The sequence below is a fragment of the Mauremys mutica genome, chromosome 1 (genome assembly GCF_020497125.1).
Source record: "Mauremys mutica isolate MM-2020 ecotype Southern chromosome 1, ASM2049712v1, whole genome shotgun sequence".
NCBI lineage: Eukaryota > Metazoa > Chordata > Testudines > Geoemydidae > Mauremys > Mauremys mutica.
The window spans coordinates 316,356,978-316,383,046 of NC_059072.1; the positions used below are offsets into that span (position 1 = coordinate 316,356,978).

General features: G+C 42.1%; 1 protein-coding gene across 2 annotated transcripts; it reads left to right on the forward strand.

Annotated features, from left to right (window-relative positions):
- Positions 1-1,330: 1,330 nt before the first annotated feature.
- N4BP2L1 (NEDD4 binding protein 2 like 1) lies at positions 1,331-25,695 on the forward strand. Of its 2 annotated transcripts, XM_045016329.1 has the most exons (5): positions 1,331-1,494; positions 15,545-15,672; positions 18,559-18,647; positions 19,677-19,753; positions 22,810-25,695. In XM_045016329.1, exons 1-5 carry the CDS (start codon positions 1,355-1,357, stop codon positions 23,060-23,062), a joined length of 687 nt encoding a protein of 228 aa, XP_044872264.1. In that variant the 5' UTR covers positions 1,331-1,354; the 3' UTR covers positions 23,063-25,695. The 2 variants fall into 2 exon arrangements, with proteins under 2 accessions (XP_044872264.1, XP_044872272.1); XM_045016337.1 differs by lacking the exon at positions 19,677-19,753 and having other exon boundaries at positions 22,810-23,003.
- Positions 25,696-26,069: the final 374 nt, after the last annotated feature.

Genomic DNA, 26,069 nt, shown 5'->3' on the forward strand with positions numbered 1-26,069 from the left:
TTTAACAGGTTTTGTATGACACCAATTAGGGTAGGGTGACCAGATAGCAAATGTGAAAAATCGGGACAGGGGGGTAATAGGAGCCTATATAAGAAAAAGACCCAAAAATTGGGCTTGTTCCCATAAAATCAGGACATCTGGTCACCCTAAATTAGGGTGACCAGATGTCCTGATGTTATAGGACAGTCCCTATATTCTGAGCTTTGTTTTATATAGGCGCCTATTACCCCCCTTCCTGATTTTTCATACTTGCTATCTGGTCACCCTATTGCCAATCTATCTTGCGGTTGTGTACCTGTCTTGAATAAAAATTACAGTAGACATTTATGTTTGAGAGGGATTTAATACATAAGAGTATAGTGCTGCTTAGAGCCAGATTTTTCAACGTATTTAGGCAACTAGTGGGCTTTTCAAAAGCTGCTAGATGCTTTTGACTTTTTAAAATGTGGCCTGTGGTGAACCATGTTCTACACACAAGTGGGGACATGAAAAAGGACAAGGGTACAGGATAGGGGCAAAATAACAGTTGACAAAGGTGGAATCCCCTTTGGTGGATTAAAGGAACCCAGAGTTTTGCCATTAACCCAGGAAATCAGCCACCCTGACATCATATAAGCCCCCAAACTAAAGGTGTGTAGAAAAAAATCCATGTATGTGGCTGGCCAGGCAGGGGCGGCTCTATAAATTAGAGCGCCCCAAGCAGGGCGGCGGGCTCCGCCGCCCTTCACCGGTCCCGCAGCCGGGTCTGCGGTGGGTGCGCTGGTCCCGGCTCCGGTGGAGCTTCCGCAGGCATGACTGCGGGAGGTCCGCCGGAGCCAAATGCCGCCCCCCCCCCGGGAAAGGGCCGCCCCACGCGCCTGCTTGGCGCGCTGGGGTCTGGAGCCGGCCCTGTGGCCAGGGAAGGGCCGCCCACAAGGCGAACCTGTCACCTGCTGTGAGGCTTCGCCCACTGCTCGGTCAAGCACTGACCGTTGGAACTGCTCGGGGGGGGGGCGGGAAACATGTCACAGACTCGCCGCTCCTTTAGCGACTCTCCGCCTCAGAGCAGCTGGGGCCGTGGACAGACACTGGGCTCCGGCACGGTGCCTTGGCGGACACAGCCCCGGGAACCTGTCGCTACGAGCCACCGCCCCCTCCCCTTCCCTCCCGCCTTCTTTGCGGGCACTGCAGCCGGCTCAGCGCGCCCCGGGTAACGGTTACCGCCCCCCCACCCCGAGCTGGGCCCTGGGCCCCGCCCCTCGTCCTGCCCCAGCCGTCAGCTCGGCCCCGCGCGCCCCGGAGCACGTGGCCATGCCCGGCTGGGCTGTTAGCGCGCATGCTCAGTGCCCGCCGAGCCGCTGCCCGCCCCGCGCCCATGGAGGGGAGCCTGGTCCGCGCCTTCGGGGCCCTGAGCCTGCAGCCCCCGGCCCGGGCGCCGCCCCGCAGGCGCCGCTTCAGCAAACGCCTCTACCTGCTGCGCGGCCTGCCCGGCTCCGGGAAAACCACGCGGGCCAGGTAACGGGGGGCGCCGGGGGGCGTGGCCCCGCTGGGGCAAGGGGCGCCCCGCCCTGCTCCGGGGCGGCCGCGGCAGGCGCCGGGCCGGAGCCTGGCCTGGGTGTGGGGGGCCAAGCGCCCGCCTCGCGGCCTCCCCGGCCGAGGCGTCCGTGACGGGCGCAGGCTGAGGGGAGCGGCCCCGCCGCGCGGACCGGTCGGCGGCTGCTGCCAGTGCCCGGAAGTGGCTCCCAAACGATCCGCACAGCAGCGGCGGTAGCGCCCCTCCCCCTGCTCCGGAGCTGGGGGAGGAAGTGCCGGGCTCCTGTCACCGGGCTACGGGACCCGCAGTCACGTGTCTGGCGCGCTGCTGGGTGGGGTTGGTGTAACGTGAACAAGGTGGCAGCAGCCGGTTCACGCTGGAGGGCAAACCTGCCTCCCTCCCCCTTTGCGGAAGGAAGGATAATGTAGAAACTAATTGTCGCTGTTTCCTTTTTGTTAATAAAGTTTCACTGAACCGACGTACAATAAGCAGTGATTGGACCACATAGAAGCTGTGACTTTTCTTCTTTTAGTGTATTCTTTGGCTTTGTATACTGTGCCCGTCAACACTTCCTAGCCACTTTACAGACACAGACCAATTTTCATCTCTGCAATTTTCTTCCTCCGGTTGTGCACTCTCCACCGCTCATTTTTCCAATCTGGTGCTTAGACAAAAAAAAAATTGCTTTAGTTTAACACAAAGCTAAAACAAAGGCCACTTTACTTTCAAATGAGCTTAGCCATTTTTAGAAATCTCACATCGGTACCTGCTTTGTGTTCTGTCAGATCTGCTGTGAAAGTGTTCTTAAAATGAACAACATGTTTTGGGTCATAATCCAAGACTGCTATAACATGAAATATATGGCAGAATGTGGGTAAAACAGAGCAGGAGACATACAAGTCTCCTTCAAGGAACACAGTCACAAATTTAATTGATGTATTATTTTTGTTAACATGCATCATCAGCATGGAGGAATGTGTTGAATTCATATGGTTAATTACTTTGGCTTAATTTCCCATGCAGCCAGCCCTCATTGAAGAAAAAAACCTTGGATTACACAGCACAGTATACAAGCACCTTACATATACCATGGGCGAGATTCTGTGCTGCATCTTTTATATAGCACGGGGGACTTTAAGGCACTTTTTTCCCCTTGACCAAGGAGTTGGAGAGGCCCCCAGCATACCATACACAGTCCTGGGGGCCCCTAAATTATGGCAGCCTCTCCCAGTTTCCCTGTAGGCTGCAGTGTTATGGCATCACTCTTGACATATCCTTCCTGCGCCCAGCATGCTTCCTGCACCAGGGCTCACTGCTATCTACTGTCCTGGCTGTACTGAAGGAAACCTCAGCTGGAACTAGGACTTTTAAGGTCCCTTTATGCTGCTCTGGTCCTTTTCTTCAGCCTAAAGGGGCTGGAATGGGCTTGAGGATCTCACCCAATTACTGTAGCCTCACAATACGCTTATCAGGTAGGGAAGTATTATCTCATTGTTATGCATGAGGAATTGGGAGATTGACTGTCCCACATCCCAGAGGAAGTCTGTGGCAGAGTCAGGAATAAACCCAGCTTTCCCATGATATATGCCACTGCCTAAAGTATAAAACCATCCTTTTTTCCTCTGAAATATCTGTGCCAAAGTGCAAATCTGATTAAAAACCCTCATCACGCTGTTAGAGGTTACTGTAGTACATCAAGCATCGTCTTCTAATGGGAGTTGAGGATGGGGGCACATCTATATCAACTATTGGAAGAAAAAAGCTCATGTGTAAATCTACCTTGCACTAGCCTGCTGTGCATTAACTATCCATGTGGACCCTGCTGCCCTGCACTTCACCTTCTGTAATGCACTTTGATCTACTCCCGTTTCAAGGTAGAGCAGATCATTGTGCTAGGGAACTTTTACTGCTTGGCCACAGGTTCCATATGGCCTTGTGACAGGCTAGTGTAAGGTAGAATTACAGCCTTGCTTGCCATGTGCTAACAGTTTGTATAGCTTTTTTTTTTCTCTTGTCCATGTACATTTCATATTCAGCTTTATGTACTACCATTCTGTGAATATGAGACAATCTCCTCTCCCATTTTTCTGCTGTTTCTGTGTGATGTCAGTTAACAGGCAAGTTAAATGTGTACACAAGTTTATGTCTGAACCGAGGAGAACAACTGGCATAGAAGAGCAAAGGCACCAATGTGATTGGTTTCACAAAGACTGTTGCGTGCAGCGATGATTAGTTGCGTGTGTGTGTGTTGTGGTTAAGTCACTTGTGCATCTTAATCATGCCCCATTAGGAGGGAGGAGTAACACAAGAGAAATTGATTCACAATGGTAAAAAGTTAGGTTTCAGCCCCATGAGGAGAGTAGCTTGCAAAAACCTTAAGCAAAACAATCTACTTTTTCTTCAGAACTGCTGCAACAAATTGAGTTTATCAATCTAGCCTTAGAAATAATTACTTCTAATCACATCTGTAGCACTGTAACTGTATATGCTGCTGTTCAGAGAAAGGTCAGTGCCAAACTGGTGCTGTTCTTAAGAAGGGCTACTAATCTAAAGGCATGGATAAATATGTTGCATCCACAAAGTATAGCAAAGGAAGGATGGCTCTGTGCTTAAGGCACTAGACTGGAACTCGTGTTCTGGGTTCTTTCCTGGCTCTGCAACAGACTTCTTGTGTGAACTCATTAAACCACTTACTCTCTCTGCTTATTATATTTATAATTTGTGTTACCATAAGCCTAGAGCTACCAAGAGGACTTAAATTCAGCAATGCAATGCCTAACTGGCATCCACAACCCTCAGACACCCAGGCTCCCTATGCAATGTCTGGGGGAGGGTAGGACGCCTAAGAATGGTATAGGTAGTGTCTTCACTGAAGCACTACAGCGCAGCTGCAGTAGTTTCTGTGAAGACAAGGCCTTAATGTAAAACAAGAGTCAGACGGGTATAGATGGGGTGGGTACAAAAGACAATGAGACAATTACTGATTAGAACATTGGCACTAATTCAAGTAAACCACTTCTTACGGAGGCAGAGAAAGTGATATACAATGCTGTGGGGCACTTTAATTGCTCTGACTCTATGACCCCCATAAGGAAGGAGACTGGTATCCTCCCGTGTCCACGCACCAAAGTTTTCTGGTCAATAGTCATGCAATGATCCTTGAGTGTACACCATACTAAATGCCCTTCTAGATGTTCCAGTGATCCCTTGCTTTGTGAGGCGTGAACAGAATGGGCACGTGGAACTAGTGTTAGATGCATCAGAACCCTAAGCCATTAAATAGGCAACAAATAAAAATCCTGGTACTGGAACTGTACCAGTTGTTGGATATGGGTAACCTATGATGCCTTTCCCAATCTGAATGATAGGAATATCTATTTCAGTATGCTTTCTAGGATTCAATGTCTTTCAAATTCTGATATTAAAAATACCTGAAAGCTCTGATTATTTCCCCAGCAATGTTATCCGTGAACCTGGAGGCCTCTCCCCAGCTGCTTACTTGCATTTCAACACCCACTCAAAATGAAGTTGAAAATTAACTACTTGTTTTCATGGACAGAAACAGGCATATAGTTAAATCAGAAATGATTATATGGAAGCCTTGAAGAGTTAATATGCAGTGCTGTCAGTAAAAAAGGACTTGAATTTTATCCTTATTCTTGTAAAACACCAAGAATGCAGAATGATGTGTGAACCTTAAAAATAATAATTAGCATGATTACAATGCTTCCCAACTCATCTAGTTATTTCATATAAACAATGGACCGGAGGGGGTGATAAGACAGAACCCTGCAGATTACATATGAGTGCCTTTGGAGTGGACAACAGTTGGCCAGCGTGACCTTGTGGGATCTCTCCAAGAAGAAGGAACAAAGCTACTGGAGAGCTGTTTGTCCATTCCACAAGAGCCCACAATACCTTGTGTCAGCGACATCAATAACTTGAAAAATCCAGAAGAACCAGATGTTGGTACTCTTTTTGTATTGTTTTTCTTTCCTTGATATATTAAATTTCAAAAAATTTTAAAGTGGACCTTCCATGGGCATATACAAGGACTTCCCTAGAAACCCATAAGCAACATATGCCATCATGGACTATGTTCTCGTGCATTATATACACTTACAACAGTTTGCAGTTCTTTTATCAGATAAGTTATCTGGGACGTCTCCTTTCTACAGTGCCTGTACTGTTCAGGTTTTTTTCTCTACATACTGTATTTTTTTATTGGTATATTATTATTACTACTCTTATTACAAATAGAGATACAGTTCCTAGCCGGAAGAGAGTAAACCAATACACAGAGAATGAGAACTTGCAGCTCTAACTGTGAGGAGGGTATCTGGTGGCTTTACGCTACTTTTGCCCCCTCCCAGTCTTGTGGTATTCTGGAGGGTGGAGAGGTCTCCAGCATAAGTTGGACAACCCTGGGGCTGTCTACGTTACAACAACCTGCCCAGGCTGCCCTAAAAGCCACAGCAGTGCCTGGAATTGCACTGCTGTGTGCTCCCGTCCCACCACTGACACATCCCCCTTCACCAGGGCTTGTCATAGGATCCTCGACCAACAGCCTCACAGCTCTCGTCCACTGCACCCGCGCGGAGGGAAATCCTCCTCAGCCAAATACAGGCTTTTCGGTCCCCTTTATGCTGCTCTGGCCCTTTTACCTAGCATAAAGTGGCTGGAGCAGGAGTGAGGATCTCATACAGAATAGTTTAGTCTCAAGAAACACCCCCAATTCAGCTTTCTAAGCAGCAAATAATTGCCTCTTGCAGGTAAAGCCCATTGGAAAGTTGGTGTTAGAGTTCAAGCAGAACAGGAGAGGGGAAGGAGAAAGATATTTATGTGCTGGCAGATACCCAAAATGTCTGAATGACAAGAATTTCATTACAAATAGAGGAAATACTGTTTTCCTAAAGCAGTCTTATTCTGTCCATTCTAATGACAAAATTATTGTTTAGCAAGATACAAAATATTTAAACAATTTATTGTAAATAAAAGTTATATATTTTATAATCACACTAAGACAATAGAGTGTATGTTGTTAGGCAATAAAATGGCCCAACCCATGTGAATTCATATTAACAGTTAGACAAATGTTCCCTATCACATTTTAGTACTTAAAGTCCAATGACATTGTTTAATAATAAAAAAACAGAGATGATAAGGTTCAGTTACAACCATCCTTTGATCTTGCTACCAGCCATGTTTTCTGTCTTTTCTTTCTCTATATGGTTTTGTGTGTACTAATCTAACTAATATGTGGGTTTTTCTTTTTACAGTTCTGCTCAAAATCTACTACTAAATTTGTATTAGTCACAAAATTTCCCATTTTCAATGCCTGGTGTAGATATTGATAAAATGTAGGCGTTGTGTTGTTCAGGGTAGTATTTATGGTGACACTATTGATAATGGTACTATATAACTTCAACTTCAGTCAAAAATCAACATGTACTTAATATGGGTAGACTGACACGGGTGATTTTTAGGAGTACTGTGTGCACTTTAAATAATAAAGGTCAAAAGAGAAAACTTCTGACAATTAGCCTTTTACATCGACAGTAAAAGAGTTTACTGAAAACATGAGAACCTTTTACTTACAGTGTTTCAGTTTGGTTACTTTACAAAGTCAAATGTAAACATCTCCTTTCAATTAATGTAAGCTTATGCTATTGTCAATAGGCATTTACATATATGCTTCTAAAAAACAGAAAATATCAAATGTGCTAATGATTCATAATTTGTAATGTACATTATGTAATATAATTTTCTTTTTGAAGCACAAATATATTGGAAGCTGTTAGCCCTAAATACCAATGGGATGAAACTGGTAGTGCTAGTTTTGAGTTTACAAACACCCTGCAGATGCAGTCTAGATAGCTATGAGGATGAATATCAAAGCCACCATGTGAAATATGTGATCTGTGTCTGGGGTGACATAAGGCACACATCAAGGAATAACAATTAACTTGTCCTGATTAAGCAGCTTATTTTCTCAAATTGTGAATGTTACTAAAAGATGCTTATCTGTTTTCTTGCTCAAGGAACTTTGAAGTAGCAATTCAGAGGGGACAATATTATTCCTCTCAAGATAACCACCTCTTCCTCTGACAATCAAAGAAAAGAAGGGGCTATGTTTACACTATCTAAACTATTTTTTTTACAGTAAAGGTCATGATTTGGAGGCTAAGATTGAGACAGAGGGTAAGACAGTGTTTTGCAACATCAGAGTTAAGACACAAGGTCAGTTTAAGTTTATCAACATACAGAAATACCGGTTTCATTGCAACGGTGACAGCACGTTGGCAGAAAGTTAGTGTTCCTTTTTAAACACATACACCACCATATTTTTTCATTTTGCAGCAGTTGGAGTTAAACTTTCCTGCAAACTTTCCAGTAGACATATAGGCACATTCATGCAGAATGTAACTTCTGGACAGAACTCAAGGATCTTGCTCCAAGATCTCAGGGACAGTGTGATGGTGGTTGTTTAATTTGGTTCTCATGCTTATTTTGCTAAGAAAGGGCTGTAGTTCGCCAATACTGAGTGTGTGAAACACCCAAACAATTGGAGTTCTTTGCACAGAACAAGGGCAGAATCAGGTCTGAAGCAAGATGAAAAAGTAACTGTTTGCAAAAGTACCAAGAGCATTTTGTTTAGACATCTGTGTTTAAAAGCAGTTATGTGAACATGACTTCTTTTCAGAGGTTGGAAGGCCTAGATTATGTAGCTTTTTGACTTTTGCAATGTAGTGTAGTAGCAAGAACAGGACCACAAGCCAAAATTCTTGGGCTACTCTTCTATCTCTGCAGTTTACTTGGTCTGTGATCTTGGGCAAGTCACTTAAACTCTATGGCTCAGTTTCTCCATCTGTAAATTGGAGACAATACAGTAGAGCCTCAAAGTTACGAACACCATAGTTACGGTCTGACCGGTCAACTGGACACCATGTGAAACCGGAAGTAACCAATCAGGCAGCAGCAGAGATTAAATTTTTTTTTTTAAAAAAAAGCATGTACTGTACTGTGTCTGTATTGCATTTTAAAGGTAGGCACATCTGGGCTGCCGTCTTCTGTGCCCACCCCGACTCGTGGGGCAGCCACTTAAGCAAGATGGTGGGGCTGCCAGCCCAAGACAGCCAGAGACAGCAGACCAGGAGCAATGCTGGGGTCTGTGCAGCTTTCACCCCACCCCCTGCTGGGAGGGGGATGTGCTGTTCTTACCCCCCTCCCTTGTGTTTACACACAAACACACACATAAGAACAGCCATACTCGGTCAGACCAAAGGTCCATCTAGCCCAGTATCCTGTCTTCCAACAGTGGCCAATGCCAGGTGCCATAGAGGGAATGAACAGAACAGGTAATCATCAAGTGATGATCCTGTCACCGATTCCCGGCTTCTTTATTTACTTTCTCCACACCAGTCATGATTTTATAGACTTCAATCATATCCCCCCTTAGTTGTCTCTTTTCCAAGCTGAAAAGTCCCAGTCTTATTAATCTCTCCTCATACAGAAGTCTTTCCGTATCCCTAATCATTTTTGTTACCCTTTTCTGAATCTTTTCCAATTCCAATATCTCTTTTTTGAGATGGGGCAACCATATCTGCACACAGTATTCAAGATGTGGGCATACCATGGATTTATATAGAGGCAGTATGATATTTTCTGTATTATTTTCTATCCCTTTCTTAAAGATTGCCAACATTCTGTTCACTTTTTTGACTGCCGCTGCACATTAAGTGGATGTTTTCAGAGAACTATCCACAATGACTCCAAGATCTCTTTCTTGAGTGGTAACAGCTAATTTAGACCGTGTCATTTTATATGTATAGTTGGGATTATATTTTCCAATGTGCATTACTTTGCATTTATCAACATTGAATTTTATCTGCCATTTTCTTGCTCAGTCACAGATTTTTGAGATAGCCTCTTGTTGCTCTTTGCAGTCTTCTTGGAAAGTAACTATCTTAAGCACTTTTGTATCATCTGCAAATGTTGCCATCTCACTGTTTACCTCTTTTTCCAGATCATTTATGAATATGTTGAATAGTACTGGTCCCAGTACAGACCCCTGGGAGATACCACTATTTTCCTCTCTCCATTCTGAAAACTGACCATTTATTCCTACCCTTTGTTTCCTATCTTTTAACCAGTTACCAGTCCATGAGAGACCCTTCCCTCTTATCCCATGACAGCTTACTTTGCTTAAGAGCCTTTGGTGAGGGACCTTGTCAAAGGCTTTCTGAAAATCTAAATACACTATATCCACTGGACCCCCTCAAAGAATTCTAGTAGAATGTTTTAATTTTAAAGGCATTTGAGGAAAAAATAATTAAATTTGAGTTTTGTGATTATGAGCCCAATATTCACTTGGACTGGCAATAGAAAGAAACTTAGGAATATCACTAACATTTTATAATTTTTCCTTCCTTTCTTCCCCATTTGAAATTGGAGGTTGGAGGTCTGACAAAATTAAATTAATTCCTTTCACTGAGAGTAATGGTTTATTACTGCAGGTGATTTTAATATGTAGTTGAAGTCTCAAGCACAGAACTTGCACTAGAGTTCTGAAAGACATGAACTGCTCTTCTTTTCTCTGTCTAACATTAGGGTCATACATAGGCTGTATCATATGCCACAATGAACTTTGGCTCTGCCACATCAGACTGCCTTCACAAAATGTCTGTAGGTTATTTCAGTTTACTTTGTATGAACCTAACTTGAGAGAATTCAGGATTTTTGTCGTGAGACTCAGTCATGCAACATCTTTGTTCTCAAACCAACTTCCAGATGGTAACACACAGGTACCATAGCTTTTTCTCACTGCCATCATTGGACATTTATCTATGAAATTACTTCAGCAAATACAATACAGAAGCATTTAATTGAAAATTAACCCATTGGGATGTTTTGGCCAGAATTTTCAAATTGAGTGTCCTAAATTGGGCACCTAAATCAGTGGCCTGATTTTCACAGATCCTGAACACCCCATGCTCCTACACCCTTAGCTGTAATGTCAGTGGGAGATAGTGGTGCACAGCACCCTTGGAAATAAGGCCACTGCTTTAGGTGTTTAAATGTGCATTTAGGTGTCAAACTTTAGGAACTCATATTGGAAGATTTTGTCAGTATCTCCACAACCTCAGTGTTACTCAGAACTGAAATAATTGCAAATATTGGTCCTGCATTGGGGTTTTATAGGAAATAGATGTTACATTGAACTCAAATAAACTAAAAGATCTTAAAGCCTGAGTGCTTTTAATAACCACACTTAGTAATATAGAAAGCAGAAATAGGAGGTACTGGATGTATTAGTCACAGGACAGTCTGGAAAAGGCAAGTTAGAAACATGAGATGCAAGCATAGAATACACTAGAGGAATGTACCATTCTAACCAGTCTAACTCATTAAAACACTTGCAATACACCTCAAACTCACACAAGCTCCAACCTGTTTTCTTGCATTTTTAAGAACTATTTAGATTAGAATAGCTTTCAGCAGGTCTAAACCAATTTAGTGCCAATGTGGACAGCATGAAGATGCTTAAGATAGGCCTCCTACTACTGCCCCGCAGGGGACTGATGGCCTCTCCGGGTCTTCCTGCTTCTGGTAGCTATAGCAGGAACTGGAGGATAGATACCCAAAGGCAATGCAAATTAAACGGTTGAAACAATGTCAGTATGGACAAGAGCAAGATAGTGTGGATTGATATATTGGCAGGCTCTAATACAAATAGTCAGTTACAAACAGCTGAATTCTTCACTGCAGATACAGCTTTTGGATGGTGCAATCTATGGAACTTTTATAATACAGAGGCTAGTTCTGGCCATCAGCCAGTAACTACTGAGTCACAGCTGTGTGTGGCAGTAGCTACCATAAAATAGCACTCATTTAACTGGCAGATAAAAGCCACAATGGAAAAAAGGCACAAACTCAACAGCTGAACCCTACTGATATGAATTTATGTTGAATAATTGCACAGTCTAAAGCACTATACAACATAATTTACAAGTGAGGAACTTCTAACAGCAGGCAGATTAAGGTAAACAAGTACACAGACAGACAGCAGACAGAGACGACAGAATTAATCTTTGTCTGTCTGCCTCTGTTTATTTGTAGATAACCCAAAGCAGTTCCTTCCCTGCTATTGCTCAACTCGATAATACATTGAGAAAGAGTTTTGCAGCTTAAGAATTATGGATCTGGTAGTTTAACCCTTCTTTGAGAGCACCCTGCACTCTTGAGATGGATGGGGGACGGGTCCCCCCTGCTCTTCATAACCATATTCTGACACTGTTGCTGGCATCTATCTTTTTTCTCTCTCCTGTGAGTCTGCTTTTCTGTCTCTTCTCCTTATTGACTTTTTCCCTTTGTTCTTTCTTTTTTCTTGCTCTATTACCTGGCTCTACTCCTCTCTTCCACTCTTTCTGTGATAGTTTTGACCCTTTCTCATCTCCATTCACCAGAAGACTCCATGATGTCTGGGGTGCATGATATCCACTGATGGCACCCAAGGCTGACTTGAGTGCTAAAGGAATGGAGAAAAGAACTTGGGCTGGTGGGCAGCTGCCTGAGCCTGAAGTCTTCTATATAAGAGCTGCTCCCCCCCCCGTTAGCTATGTGGGAGGCCACAGTGGATACAGGGAGGGAAGGTGGGTGGCTTTCAGTGCACCACCTGACATTTTATCTGCAGACACAGCAACGTAGGAGGAAGGTGGGAGATTTCACCTGCAACTTTCCCACCCATGTTATCTTCTGTTGTGCCCTGTAGCTCCTAACTTGCCTGATCCCTGCTCGCGCCCCCACCACTACTGGGAAATATTTCTTTAGAAGATGAACAATCTACAGTGAAATTATTCAGTAAAGAAATTTAATGTCCTTTTCAAGACTGCATATAGCCAGTGTTGTCTTTTGCACCTGTGTGGGGCTACAAATGAAAGTTACCTTCAAATACTTAACAGTGAGGTTGCAATTACAAAGTTTTCAATAATAATAATTATTACTTAGTTGGAGGTGAGAGAGAACTGAGTGGAAAATAAATATGAGAAAAAAAGAAGTAGAGCAGGAACATGATGAAAACAAACCAAGCAGCAATGCTCAGGAAAATCAAGAGGAGAAAAAAATGGGGCTCAACAGTCAAAGCAGAGAGGTAAAAATGGTAGCAGGACTTTAAATTGTGTCTGAAAAAGGGTTGGAAAAATAAAGAGTTTAGTGCAGAGGACATTAGACCATTGGCTAAAAAAAATAAAAGTGAGGGCAACATCAAACAAAAGGATAATGGGTAAGACTGTGAGCTTCAAATGTGAGAGGTGGGAGAGATCCGTGGCCAAAAAAAAGAAAAAGACAAAGGCATATATGGAGCACAAGAGCTAAAAGAGGCAAGACGATAAAAATAAATGAACTGAATGTCTGCTTGGCTAATCCACAAGACAATTTTCTAGAAGTGCCCTGTAGCTGATTGTACAAAGTGACACTATCTCACCACAAACGTCAATACACCAACCATGTAATATAAGCACCACGTAATTTGATCTTGGGATACAGCATAGTCAGCGCTGTTAATGCTTCCCTTACCCATGGGTCTGCACACATGAACTGAACCAAAAGAAAAACAAATACTGGAGCTTCCCTCATTTAGAGTGGCTGGCTGTTTTAAGGTCGTAACTAGTAACTGGCCAATTTGAAATTCATTCTAAGCCCAATAACAATAATATGTATGAGTAGAAAAAAATCACGGCAAAAAATATGAAATTGAACAACCTATGCACGTGTCTGTTGTTACTGATTAATGGCAGTCATGTCTTGCCCTCCACTAACAACTCCTGTTGTTCAGTCTCAGTTCTTAAAATGGTCTGAAAAAAAAGGGGAGGGGGAAGCTACAGAAATGAACTTGCTATCACATCTGCCTGACCCTCCATCAACTCTGCCCCCACATCTGTCTTCCTACCCCGCCCCCCACCCCTCAGGTCTTCCCACAGTTCCAGGTGATCATCACCTCCCACTTTCCCAGGTCTGGGAGGCTGCAGCAAGGTCCCGTTCTCCCTTTTCCCAGGAGGGGTGTTGAAGAGAGGTGTGGGGGGGGGGGGGGGAGCAGAGAAACTGGCCTGTTGGGCACAGAAAGGTGGGGAAGAGGAAGGGAGCATAGCTGCACTAAGCTGGTGGGCTATTTAGCTTCCTGCTCCCCTCCTGTGAGATTATTGCTGGGTAGCTGAGGAGAGGGCACGCTGCCTGCTTCCTGCAACAGCCCTGATTGGCTGCTGACACTCAGGAGGGAAGGGCAGTGGGAAAAGCAGCCAATCAGAAGGGAGTTTCCCCCAAGCTGACCAGAAGTGCACCCCTCAACAATCCAGCTGGAGTTGTAGAAATGTTATTTGTGGGGTCAGTTCCCCCTTTCGACCAGGCACACTTTAAGCATTGCTTATAGCAGTTCTTCAATGGTCTAAGCATAGCAGATAGATTATTGATCCCTTCCATGCAGACGGGCGGCCCAGGCTTAGCTGCCTCATTGGAACCATCCCTGAGCAGCAGAGTTGCTAGAGAATCAGGTTGATGGCGAGCTGGGAAGGGGGGGTCACTCGGAGCCAGAACATGTGTGGTGTTACAGGACCTCTGTATAGATGGCCCAAGCCTCCCTGGGATCCATCACGTTTTTGGGAAGGCCCAGTATCCTCTTCTGTGGGTGGGCAAACCCCATGCCTCTGATGGATGCTTAGAGGAAATTTCCATATTGGATTCTTTGCATATTTCCACACAGGAAGGCCCCCTCTCTAGCTTTTAAATCAGGAGTGGACAATCTTGTAATGGAAACAAAGGACTCTGTGTCCAAGCACATTAATGGGAAAACAATAGTATTTTTTCATTGTGTTTTATGTTATTCTCTAACCATTGGGGTTTGTAACAGGATGGAAAGTATGGTTAGGTCTGTACTTCAAATATGAGTCAATAGGAAAGGAACATCCTTACTTCCCACTGCTGATTAATGGGATATTTGAAAGGTTGGACTTCTCCTATCTAGAAGAAAACATAAGTGTCCGTACTGCAAACAACTGTCTAAATTCTCACTGGTAATCTCCAGCCTAAAGGGTCATGGAAACTGAACTAGCGGTCACTCCCGCAGATGCATTAAGCATGAAGCATATAGGGAAGAATTTGCAGTGTGCCTCTGCCCATAGTGGACCTATTTTATGTTAAGGGACTTTAGCATCAGTAGATTTAAACATATTCACTTAGAAAAAATGTTTAAAATTATAAAATGAAATAAAAGTTACAAACTTTAGAGGAAAAGGGATAAGTATGAATTACACATACAGCTAACAAGCCTAAATAAATCAACAAAAACTCAATGGTAGACAAAAATTATTGTGATAAAACTCTTTGTATTACATTAAAAGAGCAGGAAAATCTTGATTACTCATGCTAACATTTATTTGCAAATATGACAATGCAGATGTGTGTGCTATGCAGCTAAAAAAGCAAAAAATGAAGAAATAAGATAGAAGAAAAAAATATGAAAAGTGGTAGAACAGAGCTGAAAATCACATCTTCCTTACTTGGCATCGAACCATGCCCCTTACCCACTCCACCTGTTTTTCCCAACAGTCTTTGAAAAACTGATGGTTTTTTTTATGTACAAAGAGTTTTTCCTTCTTTAAAGGAAAAACTCACATGATCAGCTTCTCTCAGTTTCCGCCAAAAAGATAGATTAGCTTGAGGTTATTGATAGCTTTTTGGAATTTTACAAGCATGCCTCCTTCAGCTAACTCATAAAGACAACAGGATTTGTCAACATGATTTATGGCTTAGACTCACATGTTGGACACTCATTGTTGATCTCTCTTATAGATTAAAGGAAGGGATCAAAAACATGCCCTTCAACGCCATTCCTTTCTGCCTATCTTCCAAGAGATTGAGGAAATAATTTTAAATGAAAGCATTATGCAATTCACAGTCAGTCATGCAAATTTTTATTTGGAAGTTATATAGTAAAGGAATAGGTTTATGTGCATTAATTCTTCTCTCACCATTTTTCAGACAACTGAAACGTGAATTTCCTGGTGCTGTGATTCTTAGCACTGATGACTTTTTCTTCACAGAAGATGGCACCTATGTGTTCAGACATGATTGGCTAGAAGAAGCACACTTATGGAACCAAAAGAGAGGTGATTGAAATCATTTCCCAGTTTCTTCAGTCTTAATAGATTCGCTCACATCAATCTTTCTAGGTACTTACACAGCCTTCAAAACCATAGCATTTCAGCTTAGTATCCTTGCATTATAGTGAAACCCTAGGATGAAGTTCATGGCTTGTCAAAAACCATATGATTTACAGTCTCCAACTTTGTTCTCTAGGATGTTAAAGAAATAAATTCAATATTACATGAACAAACTTTGATAAACTCATGGCTAATTTTGTTTTTAAAAAACTTTTTAAGCAGTACACACTCACTATAGAAGTGCATATGTTGTGAAATTTAGATATTGACATGTGGTGTACAAACACCAGTTGCCATTGTTCAGAATATAGCAGCTTAACCATCTACAATGACTGATTTGTAGCTTTTATACTAAGTATTTGTTGTGTCAAAGAGGTGGTTTACAGAGATTTTTACTAGGTTTGGGAGCTGAATAACAGTAACATTTTAGGGAGAAAATTGTGACAGTCTTTTAAAGAGATTGATGAGTGTGAACTTGTGTATATCAATATTACAACATTATATTTACTCCTGGAAGGCTTCTGTGCCAAAAAATTAAAAATTCAGAACCAAACAGTTAAAAATTCTGCAAAATTCTGCATATTTTATTTGTCAAAATAATGCAATATAATCACACCAGTTTCAATTGTTTTAGTAATTTATTTAAACTACAATACAGAAAAAAGTCACAATAACTATTCAGCATTTCCTAAGCACATGAAAGTTAAGTTACAAATACTTGTATCAGAGGGGTAGCCGTGTTTGCTGCTTTTACAGATCCAGACTAAGAGTCCTGTGGCACCTTATAGACTAAGAGACGTTTTGGAGCATGAGCTTTCATGGGTGAATACCCACTTCATCGGATGCATCCGACAAAGTGGGTATTCACCCACGAAAGCTCATGCTCCAAAATGTCTCTTAGTCTATAAGGTGCCACAGGACTCTTTGCTGCTTTTACAAATACTTGTAACTAATATCCTGCATTCCAGTTATAATCCTGGATTTTCATTTAAATTACATTATGCCAAACGGGGGAGGGGGGGAAGTAGAATGTCATTTTAAATTGCTCAGACTTTCACACATGAAAGTCATACACTTTTGTTAATCATGGCCCTGGACTTGGCTGGGTACTTTGGGAAGTGCTTGTTTCTGACTGTCCTGACATTTTATTGACATCTTGGTAAATGTTTTATTTGCCCTCAAAATCTTTTTTTTTAAATGGATAAGTAATAAAATCCTGAGCTGTAATCTAACTCCATTGTGCCACTTTGGCACAGGAAAAAAGTGTAAAAGCACATAGATCTTCCTAGCTGATTCCTTACTGTCATTCATAAGGCTTTACATCACTCTTGCAACATAGCAGCCTTAAAATTGTTTGCAAGTTTTATGCTCCTGGGGGAATTGACTGAGAATGGGAACAGTTAACTAACAATAGAAACATCAACAATGTTACTAGGCAGGCAGGCTGCTACATTTCTGCCTCGGGGACAGAGCCTTCCTCGTGCATAATAAAAAACCCTACCCCTCCATGCCAGGGTCTCTCGCTTGTTGGCAGGCATACATGTCCAGCCTCGTCCCCTGACAGTGATCAATGTCTCCCATGGAGGCGTGCACACCCAACCCCCAACCCCCTGCAGCGATTTGCGTCTCTGAGGCTTCTCCAAGCATGCTGGAACAGTTGCGCTGCTTGGGCTGCTGGGGAAGAGGCATGTGTCCCCCCCCCCCCCCTGCAGATTTCTTTTGCATTTTTCTGTGCGGGGGCAAAATTCTGCCAGAAGTATATATTGTACCGAAGTGTATTTATATCTGCTGGCAATCAACCTTTATAAATTTTTCATTTACATTGCTACTGCTTATATAAAACCAAGTATGTTCTAAACCTAAATATAAATATTTAGAATATATTATTTGTAATTCAGGGTTTACTGCTGAGCACATCCATTGGTTACTTAACATCTTCTATCAACTTTTAAAGCATTAGCTGATTACAGTCCATTACTATTTATTTTCATTATGATGGGCACAGGCACTGACTTCCCCTCTGCCCCATGAGTGCTCGAACCCCTCTACCCCTGCACCACTCTCACCCTGCCTCAATTCCACTCCCTTCCCCCAAGTCCCCGCTCCGCCTCTTTATTACATTCCCCCCTGAACGCACTGCATCCCCACTCTTCCCCTCCCTCCTGGGAAGTCCTAAGCACCGCCAAACAGCTGTTAGGTGGTGGGCGGGAAGTGATGGGAGGGAGAGGAGCAGGGACACAGACCACTCAGGGGAGGAGGGGGTGGGGGGACCTTGGCTGCCAGTGGGGGGGAGCACCTGCTAATTTTTTGCCATGGGTGCTCCAGCCCCATAGCACCTGTGGAGTCGGCACCTATGATGATGGGCCCTCAAAGTCCAAGTCAGGAATGGGATCCCACTTTGCTGGGGGCTGTACAAATAGAGCAACAGTTCTCAAAGTGTGGGTTGGGACCCCAAAGTGGGTAATGACCCCATTTTAATGGGGTCACTAGGTCTTGCATTAGACTTGCTGGAGCCCAGGCTGAAGCCAAAGCCAGAGGGCTTCAGCCCTGGGTGGAGGGGCTCAGGCTTCAGTCCTGGGCAGCAGGGCTCAGGTTACAAGCCCTCTGCCTGGGGCTGAAGCCCTTGGGCTTTGGCTATATCCCCCTCCTCCCTCCCCCGGGAAGCAAGGCTCAGGTTTTGGTCACCCCCTCCTGGGGTTGTGTAGTAATTTTTGTTGTCAGAAGGGGATCACGGTCCAATAAATTTTGAGTACCTCTCAAACAGAGAATGTTTTCAGTCTGGATCCATCGGTTGTCTGGTGTTTTTGAGCTTTATTTAATGTTATGTTACAGCACATACAGCAATGAAGAATGGGAAATCCCCGGTTATTATTGATAATACCAACATCCACGCTTGGGAAATGAAGCCGTATGTGATTATGGTAGGGAAAACTCTGATCGACTATCATTCTAAATGCTTAGCTATGAAATTTAAGAGGTGGACTGATTGAAAAAAAAAGAAAATATTAAAAAAAAATTTCTTTTGATCTTCAGTTATATTAATCAATAGTTGAGTCCTTGCAGAAATGGTGAAGAGTTTTGCCTGTGTACATGCTAATAAACCCTTTAGTTAAGTAAGAGCAAAAATCACATGAAAATATTACCCGATAATTATTGAGAGATCAACCTGTAATTTCCCTTCCCCCAATAGTAGTCTTAGATTTAACAGTTTCCATATTGTTTATCTGACAAACATATAAAGTCCTGATTTATGGCCTTAGTTTACGGCTCGCTGTGTGGAGATCACACAAAGAGTCTAAAGGCTGCATTTGTATCAGCCTTTAATGGTTGGCAGAGATGGAGCTTTATTTGCAGTCTTCCTAGTATGACAGTGAGGTCAGTTAGTGCTAATGATTCAGTTATGCTTGAGTACTGCTACCTTAGATTGCGATCTTGTCAGAGTTTAAAAGGCTGAGACCTCCAAGATGCAGGAAATAATGGCAGTGGCTGTGACCTCTCAGTTGCTATCAAACTAGTCCTTGTGTGTAATTTTTCCAATGAAAATTACACCACTTGTGGATAAATGCATAGTAACAGCAATCTAGATCAGAGGTTCCCAAATATCACAATCTTGTGGCTGGTCATGTGGTCCCGGCTCTCCCTCTCCTTTCCAGCTACTAAATTGGATTCTTTTAGAAAAGATAAAAATATTTTAAATACCTTTTTTCTAATCTCACTTTTCCATCTAAGCAATTGCTGTAGTTGCCACAGACATGTTATGTAATTGTGAATGGGAAAGAAGATGATCTGCGTGATTAGGAATGGGAAGAATGGTCCACCCTCAAAGTTTGAGAATTCCTCGGGTAGGTGACTAGGCACATAGTGAATGTTAAGTGCTAGCATAAATCTTCAAGAGATGTAAAAGATCTAGATGGTAACTGCTTTAAAATTTGTGCACTTTTTCAAATCAGGCACGTGAAAATAACTATGAAGTTATATTCCAAGAACCTGACACACACTGGAAATTCAATGTTCGAGAGTTAGCAAGGTACATCTTTTTTCCTTAATTCATCAGCTTGCATCTCAATTACTATCACATTTGTGCTAGAAGAAAGAGAAAGACTGTAAGATGCTCCTTCCTCCTTGACCATTGACTAGAAATAGTCTAGTAAATGACTAGTGGAAGACAGTTGAGGAATAGTTTTGTTACTTAGCTCTCAGTGTGGACAAAATTAACATCCAACAACTCTAGTCATGCTGAAGGGTATGAATCAACAGGAAGCGGCTCCTTAGATTGTAAGATCCTTAGGGGCAGGGATCATGTTTTTGTTCTGCACCTAGCACAATAGGATCCTGGTCCATGTCTTGGGCACCTAGGTGCTACGATAATACAAATAAATGAATAAATATAATACCAACATTTTGTGACTTATGCATTTAAAATATAACCATAATATTTCTTTAATATAGTTTGCGGAGGAGTGGATGCTACATTAATAATATGCAATAAATCAGTCTCTGAGGATCCTTCTTTAGATCTTGACTGACATCTATAAAAAGGGACAAAATATTGTTGGGCTCAAAAATATGGCATTGTTTGCCTTATCCATGTTGCTTTTAGCTGATTATGATGATGATTCTTTATTAATGTTATGGTACTAGGTGTGAACCTGTCAAAGATCAGTGAGTTTCCCCATTTTGTACTACACAAATATGAAAGATGATGGCCCCTACCCAGAAAGCTCACAGTCTAGGTGTCAGGATGGAAATGTGGGCAAAGTGATAAGTGGTTTGGGGATGGGGATGAGGTAATAAAATGAACAGTTTAGCAGCACAATAAAAGTCTTGGATGGTTAGCAATTTGTAAGCATCACAGCAGAAGTAGGTTTTAAGGATTATTATTATGTATTTGTAGTAAGAAGAGGACCTGAAACATAAGGCCTTGTATCAGAGGCCTAAAGTAAAGTAGAGGTTAAAATTTTGCTGATATGAGGCAAAGTCAGGTTGTGAGCAAGAGGCAGGCCCTGCTCACATAATTTGGCAAGCACAGGGCTGATATTGCAGAAACACATATTCCCAAGAGGTGCTGGGCACAGAGCACTCACACAAGCACATTCCAGAGGGTGGCACCAGTACACCTTGATACCAGCACATTCCCCAAAGATAACAGGAACACACTGACCCATACTAAAGATAAGGTCAGGATATCAGCATAATAAATAAAAATGTTTTAATCAAACCAACATGTACAAGACAATGGGTGGCACCCTAATACATCAGGAGCAATACTTAACTTGTTTGTACTGGTGTATAAAGATGTATCTCAGAAGGAATGTCTTTGACGAGCCTGGGGGCAGTGGAAAGTCCCACTACTGACAGCTGCATCCATTGTGACAAGCATACGTCTTAATACCCTCGTAGAGTCTGCCAGGTGCTATTACCATCTTTTATCAACAAACCTGGCCAGGTGCCTTTGCTAAAAACCGAGTCTGTAGATTTATTGGGCAGTTTAATTGAGGTCTGCTATCTCTGCAAAGCTGGAACAGCACACAGAATGAACACACATGCAGTCAACATCTGAGCATAGTATTAATTTTAGGGCCAGCTACCTAAGATTTATATTTTATTCTATTAATCAGTGGTGTGAATGTCAAAATTTCATCCAGATGTCAGGCAAGTGGATATCTAAACCAAATCTTTCAAATACACAATTTTAGGCAACACATTGGAAAGTGATTCCGGTAAAGACTGAGGGTGAATATCAATGAACTATTCAGTCAGTACTCACTGAAAAAGTGTCCTGATTTTGAAATGCTTCCCTATCCCTTACCCTGATACTAAGAGTTAGGGTCTCAAGATACAATGGGTTACCTTCGATGACAGGTGTTATGGCCCTGTCTAACTACCATCTCTTTGTGGATGGTCACTAGACTGCTGTATTAGATCCAAACATTGGATCTCATATATTTCCAAATCTACTGAGTCTGAGAAGTGTCCAGACACTGTCTAAGACTAGCCTTTCAAGTACACTCCTGGGGTACAGACTCCAATGCTGGTACCCTGTCTTGGGATGTGGGGCCCTTCAGCCTAGTTGCCCCTAAGCCCCAAGACCAGTGCAGACCTCCCAAGCCTAACTCAGTAGCTCATGCACACTCTCTAGGGTTCTACCAACATGGTTTACTACTTAGCTCTTTGAGGGCTACATGACAGTTAAAGCAAGGGACACCCACACTTTGCAAACTCAGACAAAGCACAAAAGATATACAGATGTATAGAAAAACAACCACATGCAAGACCCTGCCTCAGTTTCCTCACCACTCTGAAAGCCATTTGGGTCTTAATATTCTTCAGAAGGTCCAGAGTCCTTTTGCACCCCCTCTCCTCCTGTCAAGTCTTCCCTTTTGGTTTTGCTCTGGCCTCCCCTTGCTAGAGAGTATCCCTTTTTGACAGCAGATTCTAGTACCTTTGTCTCTTGGCTCTTCACTTGGGGGTTTTCCATTCTCCGGTCCTCAATGTTTGTTACAGCAGATCAGAGGCCTTACCAAGTCTTTGGTAGTCTCCGTTGTACTGGTAGGACCCTGAGTCTGCCCTAGGTGGAGGGTGCTGTGCTCCACTTGGACTTGAACAACAAAAGATCTTGATACCTGTGTTGTTTGGTTATCAATGAGTGGGCATCTAATGCCATTGTCTGCCTTTCTGAAGATGTGAACTCTCTCAGGACTCAGTTGACTTTCTGCACCCATGTCTCTGACATCATTAGTAATCAAACAGAGCTACATATAAGATTAATAAAAATAATAAAAGATATCCCCATGTTCTTTGCAGCAGGTTCAGTGGACTTGCACTTGTTCCAAGGGATTCACCTAAAATTACATCTTGGCTGCCCATAAAAATATTTGGGTTACATTTTGCAGTGAAGTGGCCAAAAATAGCTTTGAAAATTAGGTTAGCTGAGATATAGCAAAAATGTTAAAGCCTGACCCAGAGGGAAAAGACTTAGTGCATTACTAAACACAGCAGGAGACTTTGCAAATGTAAGAAACTCCATCTGATACATGTAGAGAGCTAAATACTTATGTTTTTCTGTTAATTTTAATTCTATAGAAGAAACAGTCATGGTGTCCCGAGAGAAAAGATACAGCGCATGAAAGACCAGTATGAGCATGACATTACCTTTCATATCGTGCTTCACTCTGAAACACCAAGCAGAGATGGCAGACATTCCAGTGGACCCAATGCCGCTCACAACACTGTGGCTTATTCCAGTATGTGTCCAACATTCCCAAACAGAAGAACGCACAGCCGCTACACAAATGAAAGATCATTTAATAGAGGTGGATTCCAGAATGTATTTTAGTATTGCATAAGGGTTTAAAAGACTAAAAAAATTTAACTTTTTACTCTCAATTTTTGTATTTTTCTACTAAATCTAAATCAGGAGTTATTTCTGTTAATTTACAAGTCTTAAAATATTACTGTAATGTTGTTTTGTCAATTACACAATCTGAGATCACTGAAACCAATATAAACTGTACACACCATCTCTGTCCCAGTACACCCAGTGTTGGCCAATTTTCCTTGTTCAGTCATGTCTTAACCTTCAATTATAAATTTATAAATGTGGTTTGTCTCTTGCCTGTAAACGATCATGAACATTTCTGGTGCAGTGTAATTATTTCTTCCTGTCTTCCAGGCCCATTCTCTCTCCTTCTCCCCTCATATACAGTCTCTCGCTAATGCCAATCACTTCTTTCTCCCTAATAGTTCCAAACTCCACCCTTTCTTCTTGGTCTCTGTTGCCAAGACACTTGTCCATGTTGTAGTCTTTTTTAGCTTCTCTACTTTCTCCTGCCTGGCCTGAGTGCTTCTCACCTCTTCCCACCTCAGCTTGACCAATGTAAACTTTCAATTCTTCCATTGGTTTCCTGTCTTCTTACAGGAAATTCACCTTACAAGACTCTACATAACCGTCTTTCTATCTGCATCACTGCTTTTATTACTCATGCTCTTCTCAGTCCTTTCACTTTGCTCCCCACTTTCCCCAAACTGTTTCACACAGTCTCTCTTGCTGCCCTTCTACACCTACTCTCTCTATCCTTATCTGCCAACCACCACCTCTCTCCTCATTCAAACGCCTTTTTCAGCAATCCCTCTTCCCTTCATTAATAATCACCCCCTTCCTGCCCTTTTCCTGAACTGTTGTTCTGTATTTGTCTTATACTGTAAGCTCTTTAGAACAGGGAACATATTTTGAAGTGCAATGTAAATTAATGGCATCATATAAAATTTTAAAATAAAATAATAACAACAGAAAGAAATAACAAAGACCTAAATGCTATACTTCCATATCGGGGACATCAAAAAACCACCAGAGAACTAGAACAATTTACTAAAGACAACTGAGTCAATTGTCTTGCAACCTTACCTTGAGAAATGACCAAAAATGTTTGTAGTTATTCCTTTGTACATCGTGTTGGTTTTTAAAAGACATTTTATCACAGCACTAAGACAATTCAAAGTATGTTGACATTAAATAATATGACACCTAGATAGTTTGAAGATGCACGGCTTGATTTTCAGAGCAGCTAATATTATTGTCTTCTCCTCTTCTAGCTCCATTTTTGTCTGTTTCATCCCTGTTGCATCTAGTCCAGCGGTTCTCAAACTTTAGCAACCCGAAGATCCTCATTTTGATTTAAAAATTTTCACGGACCCCCAAAACAGCTTCTAATTTTCCCCAGGGGTGCTCAACCACTGCTCAGCCCCAGGCCCCACACCTACTCCACCATTTCCCCCAATGCCCCATCTGCAGACCCCCGTTTGAGAACCGCTGACCTAGTCAATATCCTAAACTGTGAGCTCTCTCAAGCAAGGGCAATTTATTGTTTGTTTGTACAGCTCTTAGCACAATAGGCCCTGATCCTTGATTAGGCCCATAGGCGCTACTGTAATAATAAAACTAATAATTAAATGGGGAATGTGGAGACTTGCCTCTGAAAGTTAGGCTGCAGGGCCATATTTTTAAATTTGGGTGTCTAAAGTTGACACCTAAATATGGATTTAGAAACAACATTTTAGGCATACAAGATCGAACCTGAGCAGTTTGCCTTGGGCCTCATGGTTAGCCTTGTCTTATTAGACCATATGAAATCTTTTCGTTCCTTATCACTCCAGGATGGACAGTTCACGTACACTGCACTAGTTATGGAGTTATCCGGCATTTGACATTGTGTATCACACAGTATCCATGAGGAACACGACATCCTTTGTACAATATTACTTATAAGAATTTGTGTACAGATAATTGGGCTCTCTCTTGGTGCTTGGGTACTACACTACACTCTGGTTCCTGCTTTGTGGCACATCTCTTTAGACTTGTTATTGTGTAAAACTTGATTTCTCTAGTAATCTAACTGGAAATGCACATTCTCTGTTCATGTGTTGTAGTATCTATAGACATGAAATCTCTGCCTTGACCTTTGAAAACGGGTCACAAAAACATTAAAGTAGCCTAAGAATAGTGGGCTTATTTACAACAGAAAAAAAGTATAAACAGGAAAAACAAAAAATTGTTAATGTCATGGTTGGCTTGGCTTGCAAGTTATATTGCTTTTCACTGTGCAAACTACTGGCCAAGCAGAGGGATGGCTTCCCTGTTAGGTAATCAGGAGACAACTCTGGCTTTATAATCAAAATAGATTGTGAACAGAAGAGGATTAAAATATACACAATATTTTCATATTTATAATAACGCAAACAAACAAAACCCTACACATTAAAATGCATTGTTTTTCAAGTCATTTAGGAGGCCTCATGTGCTGAGACTCAGGGAGGTTTGGGTGAAAAGGGAGAATTTTGTCCTGATATTTCAAAAACAGAAAGTTAGTCAAAAGGTAATCAAGCAGAAGAAATCTAAAACACTTTATAAGTATTTGAATGTATGGAAGTTTTCTCTGTCTAAACTATGTCAAATAAAAAGATAAAATTGGACCTTTTATTTTCCTTTTTTAAGTGTGAAAAAATAATCTACCTTAAAAACATGCATGACCACCACCAAAAAAATAAAGAAGAATATATGAGCGTGGTTTGTGTATTATGAAGTTTGGGTATTAAGGCATGTGAGCTGAGGAAGCCTTTGCCGAACCACATCATCTCTGTGTCTGTTTACCCATTTATAAAAATGGAGATAATGTTTACCGACCTAACTCACACGGGAGTTGTGAGCATTCACTAGATAATGTCTCTATAGTGCTTTGAGCACACAGAATGTCAAAGAACTCTAAGTATGTCATTATGGTGTGGATGAGCACGTTGGTTTAGCTGGTGATGTGCCTGATTTCTAGTGATTGCTTTATTAGGAAAGT

Coding starts and splice junctions, on each gene's coding strand:
- N4BP2L1 (XM_045016329.1), top strand. CDS start 1,355: ATGGAGGGGAGCCTGGTCCGCGCCTTCGGGGCCCTGAGCCTGCAGCCC. Junction 15,673..18,558: donor CTTATGGAACCAAAAGAGAG/GTGATTGAAATC, acceptor GTTATGTTACAG/CACATACAGCAATGAAGAAT. Junction 18,648..19,676: donor TGAAGCCGTATGTGATTATG/GTAGGGAAAACT, acceptor TTTTCAAATCAG/GCACGTGAAAATAACTATGA.